Source organism: Martes martes (genome assembly GCF_963455335.1).
Source record: "Martes martes genome assembly, chromosome: 17".
NCBI classification, from domain to species: Eukaryota; Metazoa; Chordata; class Mammalia; order Carnivora; family Mustelidae; genus Martes; species Martes martes.
In genome coordinates, this window is record NC_137905.1 from 52,910,359 (window position 1) to 52,918,540 (window position 8,182).

The 8,182-nt window shown below is 48.6% G+C and overlaps 1 protein-coding gene across 1 annotated transcript; it reads left to right on the forward strand.

The window, feature by feature from the left end:
• Positions 1–2,195: 2,195 nt before the first annotated feature.
• SIGLECL1 (SIGLEC family like 1) lies at positions 2,196–4,088 on the forward strand (the record flags this gene model as incomplete). Its single annotated transcript, XM_080828581.1, has 3 exons — positions 2,196–2,481; positions 2,603–2,708; positions 3,815–4,088. Coding segments are annotated over 3 exons (666 nt in total), but the record flags the coding sequence as incomplete, so codon positions are not given.
• Positions 4,089–8,182: the final 4,094 nt, after the last annotated feature.

Here is an 8,182-nt window from a genome sequence, read left to right on the forward strand (position 1 = left end):
AAAACGGATCCTTTCCTCAAAAAACAACAAATGAAACAACTTAGTAATTCTCAAAGGGGAGAGATTTACCCACTTCTAACTGGGTGGGGAGCTCAGGAAAGGCTGCCTGCAGGAGATGGCCCTGAACTCAGCTCTGAAATTGAAGTAGGATGTGAATGTGGATGGAGCGGGGTTATAAGAGGAAAAGCTGTAGAAGGAAGAAATCCCTGAATGACTGGAAAAGGATGATGAGGGTGAACATTGGAGAAGGCAGCATTCTCCCTTTGGCATGGAAAATGTTGGGAAAGACACAGGGAGACAGAAAGCAAGGGTGAGGCAAATTGTGGAGAACCTCATTTACAAAACAAAGAAGTTTGGACCTTTTTTTATCCGCAGTAGGAATTCCTGTTCTGTTAAGGCTTTTCCACCCTCTCCATCCCTCACAACCCGCACAGTAACTCCAGCATGTCATTCTTTCCCAACCAGCATTCCAGGCTCCTCCCTGGCCACCTGGCCGGAGTCGCTCCAGTCTAGGCCATTTCCCCTGTGTCCCCAGTGGGTTATTCCAAACACCCAGATTGGCCCTGTCCCTCTGAGGTACACAGCCCTTCCGTGAATCCCTATTAGCTTTGAGACAGAACCCAAAGGCTCTGTAAATGAGCTCCTCCCAAGTGGGCTAGGACTAGGAGGGAAAGACCAGAGGGGAGAGAAGGACACGTGGCATTAGGGCCTCACAGAGGTCGTAGGGGTGCTGCCTGTCCCTTGATGCTCTTGGACGTCTCATCCCGTGTGATTCCTGCTTCTGAGGGCGAACAGGCTTCCGGGATGACCAGAGACTAAAGCCTGTGGCTTGCTAAGAATACTTTCTGCTCTCCCATCCCCACATCCTCTTTCAGTTACTCATCTTCTCGTCTTCTGAACCACACGGCTCTGATGTGAGAGCCAGCTGCGGTGAAGGCCCCAGCCCCTCCTCTTCCTGAGGACCACTGCTGCTGCAGATGGCAGAACCCCTGCCACAGCTGGGTGAGTGGAACGAGTGAGTTCTGGAGGGGCCTGAGGTTCCAGGACTGGGGCGGGCTGGGCTGCGGGGGTATGAGAAGAGAGGACAGAAGGGTGTAGGGTACCCAGTAACCAATACGGACTAGATATCTGTGCACTGGGTCCTGGCAGGGCTGGGAGTGGCTGGGGTGAATAGCAGATTGGGCCAGAGAGCAGAGTTGGGAGTGAGGGTGGGCACTCAGCCAGGGTGGTTGAAGATATGAGAGCATTAGGAGCTGGAAGGCCCAGGGTTAGTCGGGTTGCCCATATCCGCCAGCCACCGTCCACAGGCATGCTTTCCCAGATGTAAAAATAATCCAGAGGACAGCAGTAACCCAGACAAAAAGTTCAAATCAAGGGCTACTGTTTAAGAGAAAATTAGCCCTTTTTTCCAGTAACCTCCAACGACTCCAGTGGAAAAGCATGTGGAAACACTAAGAACTGATTCCTCATTGGAGACCTCGTAGAGTGTGACTGTTCCTTATTAACTGACAAAATCACCAAGTGGACAATATATCCTACCTGTTCTACATAGAGTGAGGCAGGCTCAAATGTTCTCACCCAGAAAATGCCAAAGCAGTCTCTGCTGAGGATGAATGCTCAGTCAAAGGCAACCTGGGGCTGGGAAGACAGAAGTCTCGAAAGGTGTTTTGTTTATTGAGTGGGTAACACTTCACCATACATTCAGCTAGCAACACTGTCAACCTTAGGGCATTCATTTTTACATCCATGATAGCAGGATACAGGTTCAGCGAATACCCCTATTTTCCAAACTGGGAAAGAACAAAGAGAGGGGAAGTGACTTGGCCACCAGCATCCAGACAGGAGAAATTGATCACAGGTGGAGCTAGGAAGGAGCAGAGCCTGAAGGATGGAAGGAAGAGGAAAGTAGGAGCTGAGGCGGGGACGTCTAGCCTGGGGCTGGCGGTAGGCGACAGGTAAGGAGTCAGCAGTGCAGATCCTCAGAAAGTTCCCTTGCCATGAGTCAGGTCCAGTGTTCACTTTCAGGCCAGGTGAGGAAGAGGATGAAGAGGAACTGGTCTGTGAAGCCTGACTCCTCTGGGCTTCCAGAAGGTCTTTCCAAAGCTCCTTGGGAATCACATAAGGAGAAGGCTGGGTCCTAGAGAAGTGGAGAAAGGAAGTCAGGATGCCTTGCTAACTGCTGACCCTCCCTCCCCACAGCACCCACCAGGCTACTCTATTCCTCTTGCTCCACGGAGAGGACTCTGCAGTGCAGCTGTTCCTTCCATGGGATCCCCACACCCTCCGTGCAGTGGTGGGTGGAAGGTTCTCTTGTGGATGAGAACAACACAGATGGCAACCTCCAGGTGACTTCCACCATAATTGCCCCCTGGGCCAACAGCACCATCAGCTTGGCGGAGAAGCCAAAAATGAGCACGAAGCTTCTCTGTAAAGGGAAGAACCCAAATGGAACCCATGCTTTGAGCATCCTACTGATACCAAGTGAGGATAGAGGGGGCCCAGTGACTGTGTGAGGAAGAGTGAAATGGGGAGGAAGAAGAATTTTGGCTCCAATTCCAAGGCCTCAGGAGAGAAGCCTTTCTCACATGCTCTCTTTTTCCAGGAAAGAGTCCTTCATCCAGCAACACTTTCATGAATGGGCTGATCCAGGGCATTGTCTATGGAGCCATTGCAACTGCATTGATGTTCCTCTGCTTCTCCCCACTCCTGTGAGTACCAGGGATAAAATTCTACCTGGCAGGCCCTGCAAGGCTGCCATGGAGAGGGAAAGACAGGACCCTTGTCCCCAAGGAGCTTAGAGTCTGGCAAGGAAAGAGGGCAACAAAAGGGTCACCATAGTCCAGGGCCATCAGGACAATGCTGAGCCACATACAGGTCCCAAAGACAGAAGTTTTCAGCAAATTTCATAAGGGAGAAAGTAAAGCAGGAAGTGGCAGCCCTGGAGAAGGCAGCAGAATCCCCAGGGTACTGTCTGAAGTGGGCCTGGGGGGGGGGGTTGAGTACTCATTTATTCGGTGGAAAGTGGTATATGTGTATCCCAGAGACACATTTGAGGAATTGCCAGTGTCTTTGTGCAATGTCAGGTACATTGAGAGTGATAGGAAATGGCTAAAAATGAAGTTGAAAAGGCTTCTTGATGTTAGTTCATAAAGACTCTTGAAAGTTGGCTAAATGTATTGGCTAGAAGCCCAGAATGAGAAGGGCAGAGTTGCCAGAGGTTAGGCCAGAGAGTTTGGCAGGGGGGCCTCTGGCCAGTCCAAGTGTCTTGGACTCAATCCTCAGTTGAGAGCCATGGAACAGTGCTAAAGTGGGAAGGAAAGCTCCTAGGGGAAGGTGTCTGTACAGAAACCAAAGAGCAAGGGCCCAGAGGCATGAAGCCAGGCCGGAAGTTGTTGCCATAGACTACACAGCAGAGAGCCAGGTTTGAGCCAGGCAAGTGGTGAGGGGCAGTCAAAGAGATGGGACTTGGGACTGACTGACTATAAGGGGTGATAAGGGAGAGGCGCAAAGCAGCAAGGCAAACTGGGGAGCTATTTTTTAAGTGTAATCAGCTGGACTTAAAGACCAATAACAATCCTTTACAGTTTGCGAAGCCCTTTCATAGCTGACCTCATCTGAGCCCCACAGCCTGATAAATAAGGTCTCCCCATCTTACAGGGGATAAAACCAATTCCCGGAGAAGCTGTATGGCTTGCCCTCGATAACACAACAAGCCAGTGGTGTCACTGAGGCTCTAAATCAGAACTTCTGGTCAAGACTGGAGCCCACTGGGGGGCAGAAAGCCAGAACTAATCAGGGGGGGTCACTTCCTTAGAATGAAATACATCAGAATAAAGCTGACAAAGGAAGTTGCAGCAGTCAAAGCAGAAAACAACCCTACAGTCAGACCAAGCCAAGAAGCCAAGATGCCTCTGAAGCCTAAAGAAACAGGAAAATCCACAATCAGCCCATCTTCAGAGAACCAAATATTGGTGGGTATCCATTGTGTCTGGAATCCAGTCTATCAGAATGATGGCAATAAGACTCACAAAGAGAGGCACATACAGTGTTTAAAGGAATTATCATCCTTAATCCTACAGGGCATCTAGAATACCAGAATGTGCTGCCAGATCTTCTTATACATGATGAAAGGAAGAAGGATGAAAATTAAGAGAAATAAAGACTAATTAGAATCAGCAATGTACACACACACACACCCCTTCACACTGAATCCATATTGAGAAGGGGGTCAAAAGAGCCCCTAACAGTGGTTGTGGCATCAGAGTAGAAACCAAACGATTTGGTCTCTTGAGTGTTTGGCAGGCTGTGGTCAACACAGTCTGTAGATGCCACAGACCCAAGTTAGCCAGAAGTGCTTGAAGACCAGCCCAAAACCAAGGTACTCCTAAAGCCAAGGTACTCTCAAAGCCAAGGCAGTCTTTCATTTACCTTGGACCCCATATCCTCAGCAGGGCTTGGAAGAGACAGGCCTCACTGTTATTTACCATTTATAAGTCTTTGGGATCAGAAATGCCCTGCTGCCCTCCTTACACTCGGCACTAGGAACTTGTATTCCTTTGTGGATAAACCATGCATCTTAAATTCCAACAAAATGTCCTGCAGTATCTCCTAACCTCCATGTTGGGCAATGCTGGAGTCTCAGAAATGGGTGAGACCTGGGCCCTGCCCTCAGAGAACAATCGGGCTAGTAGGAAGGCAGCCTTACAGTAACAGGGCTGAGATGGGGGTTATGGTTGCCCAGAGGAAGGAGGGACTAACCCTACCTGGGGAAGTCAGACAGAACCTCCCAGAGGAGTCTCGGGAACACTGGGTGGGCTCCTGGTGCTGGGAATGCACATGGAGGACCAGCAGGAGAAGACAGGGTTGCAGACTCCAGCCATGAGATTCTGAGAAAAGGTAAAGCTAGTGCTTGCTCCACATTACTGTAGTTCTGTGCCCAAAGAGAAAGATGGGATAATTTCCTTTTTAAGATTTGGATACCTCACCTCTAGACCTGTTCCAACATCCTTCTTTCTTTGCCCTGCTCTGTAGCATGGCTTACCCTAAACTTCCAGAAAAAGCCAAAATAAACTGGAACTGATGACACCTGTGAAGACTACATGCCTACCTGGAGTCCCCAATGTCCATGGAATTATCACAGTCTACAGAATTCTCAGCAACCCCAGAACCCCTGGAGTCTATGACAATCCCAAAGATCCCTAAAGTCCCACCTGTCCCTCACACTGGTTCTCCATTGAATAGGGTTACTTTGGGACCTGGTCTTAGAACATTTGACAGCAAACTCTATGATTTGCTGTTCAGGTTAACTAGAAGAAATATGCTCTGGCCTGGGATGGTGTCAAAGGGAGGGAAAATTAATGTGAGACCATTGTCCACCAAAAAGTAGCTTTTGATCCCCTACTGTATGCCCAGAACCTACTGTATGCTCAGGCTTTAGACCCATCATACATGGATTGAATACCAACTTCAGGGCTTAGTGGCTATATGTCTTTGGGTAAGACCTTTCACCACTGCCCTGAGAGATACATGGGTGGAGAGTGAGTGAAAGGTGGTATCCAGAGGTAGAGGTGGAGAAAAGACACAAAGTGAGTCCAAGGGCCTAGAGGGAGTCTATGCACTGGAGCTTAGATGGAAGGCTGAGTTCCTGAGGTCCCTGAATACTAAGATAAGGCATTGGAGCTTTATCTGGTAGGATCTTAATCCTGACTCCCTTAGAATGTAAGTTCCACAAGAACAGGGATCTTGTCTTGTTTTCTGCTTGTACCAGCAGCACCTAGAATGGTTCCTAAAATATAACAGACTCTCAAAAATGTTTGTTGAATAATTGAGTGAATGAATGGATGGGTGGATGGGTGGATTATAAGCTGTTGCAAGGTTTGAAGCAAAGAAGTGGCTAGATTTGCAATGATGTGGATGGAACTAGAGGGTACTATACTAAGTGAAATAAGTCAGTCAAAGAAAGACAAATACCATATGATCTCATTCATATGTGGAATTTAAGAAACAAAACAGATGAACATAGGGGAAGGGAAGGAAAAAATAAAATGAAAGTTGAGAGGGATGCAAATCATGAGAGACTGAACTCTAGTGAACAGCATTGCTGGAGGGGAGGTTGGTTGGAGAAATGGTAATTGGGTGATGGACATGAAGGAGGACACTTGATGTAATGAGCACTGGGGTTATATGCAACTAATGAATCACTAAATTCTCCCATTGAAACTAAAAAAAAAAAAAAAAAAGGAGTGGCCAGATACATAGTGAAAGATCATTCTAGGAGTAGTTATTGAAGATGTACTTAGAAGAAGACTGGAGGCAAAGAGACCACTTAGGAGGTTAGTGGAGTATTTCTTGGCCGGGCTGAAAGGCAGGCATACAAGGAATGAGAATGGGCCATAGCTGTGTACTGTTCCCTCAGAATGGATGACATTCCCTTCTGGTGCAAGATGCTGGCAATTTTTAGAGGCTTCAAAAAGGGTCATCTCTTCCCTGGGGCATTATTTGTGTGTAAATCCAATGGTTCTCCATCCAGCACTAATGTGATGGTTATCCTGTACACAAGAGCAGATGTTTATATAAGCCCTCACATGTATGGACACCCTTTTGGCATGCGGTTCACACATTCCACAGGGACAGGAGCACACACTTTGTGCCAGATAATGAGGTGAACAAGCCAGACACTGGCCTTGCCTCCATGAAGCCCGCGGTCTACACAGGTTCACAATGAAGAAATAAATGCAAAATTGCAGCTTAAAATATTGACAAGTGCTAGGAAGAAAAAGGACCTAACACTATGAGAAAATATAAGGGACCAGGGGAGGAACCTAGTTTGGATTAGAGAATTAGAGAAGGCCTGAGAAAGTGACATTTGTGCTGAGGCTGAAAGGATTATTACCGGGTCAGCAAATTCTAGGCTCTGGGATAGGAGAAGTTTAGTGAGTCCAAGAGCCCAGAGAGGGGGTCTATGCACCTGAGCCCAGATGGAAGGGTGAGATCCTGAGGTGCCAGACCTTTCAAGGCTTCAAAGGCTCTGGTGAGAAGTTTAAGTTTTATCCTCACTCACGGAGAGAGGGTTATTTCCTTGTGTGCTTTGTAATTTCAGAAAGCGGGCTCCTAAGGAGTGGAGAATGCCAGTCTAGAAGAGAAACGGGAGAGAGGATGGGAACTGGGTTGGGAATAGGTCGGGGATAGGTTTTTTTTTTTTTTTAAGATTGTATTTATTTGACAGAGATCACAAGTAGACAGAGAGGCAGGCAGAGAGAGAGGGGGGGAAGCAGGCTCCCCGCCCAGCAGAGAGCCCCATGTGGGACTGGATCCCAGGACCCTGAGACCATGACCTGAGCCAAAGGCAGAGGCTTAACCCACTGAGCCACCCAGGCGCCCCCGCGATAGGTTTTGACAGAGAATGGAGAACTGGGTCTTCCTCAGGTGTCTCGGTTCGTTGGTGAAGGAGACCCTACTTGCAAGAAGGAAAAGGGGTACCAAGATGCCTTCTGATGGGCCCTGAGGGTCAAGCACTTGGCATTTTGTTCCTCGGTAGATGGCTTTCAATCCATCCCATCACCTGCTTGCCCACAAGTACTGGCTTGAGGAAGGAGTGTCCCTTACAGATTGCCCCAAGTCTCCATGGCCGGCAGGAGTCTAGAACCTCCGGCTCAAGATAAACCAAACACCGGTAGCGCCAAGCTGCCTCAAGCGCAGGAGACCAATGGTTCTACTTCATGGTTTCTCCCTGTCCCAGCAGCCCCCACGTGCATCCTCAGGCCCTGATTGGCTCTGGAGAGATTCGCGCATGCTCACTGGTATGCCTGAGGGGCGGGGCTTTGGGGAGCAGCATCCCCACGTGACCTCAGGCCCTTGGGACGTTGGTGAAGCTGGGGACCCACATGCCACCTAATGAACTGGTTATGAGTGAGCTAATCATTTAGCCTTCCTCTACCTTAGTCCCTTCCCAGTGAGTCACTCAGTAGTTGTACACATGCTTATTGCACATGTCAGTTGATCTGGGTTGTAGGAAGCCATTAAATCAGCCAATCAATTCCTCCCTCTGGAAAGTAAGTTCCTGTAAGTAGTAAGTCAGCCAATGGTGAGTTTGGCTAAGTCTGCGTGATGCCCTTAACCAAACTCAAGGAGGACATTGAGTTGTCAAGGAAATAGCGGAGTGGAGACGTGCTGAGGACAGTCC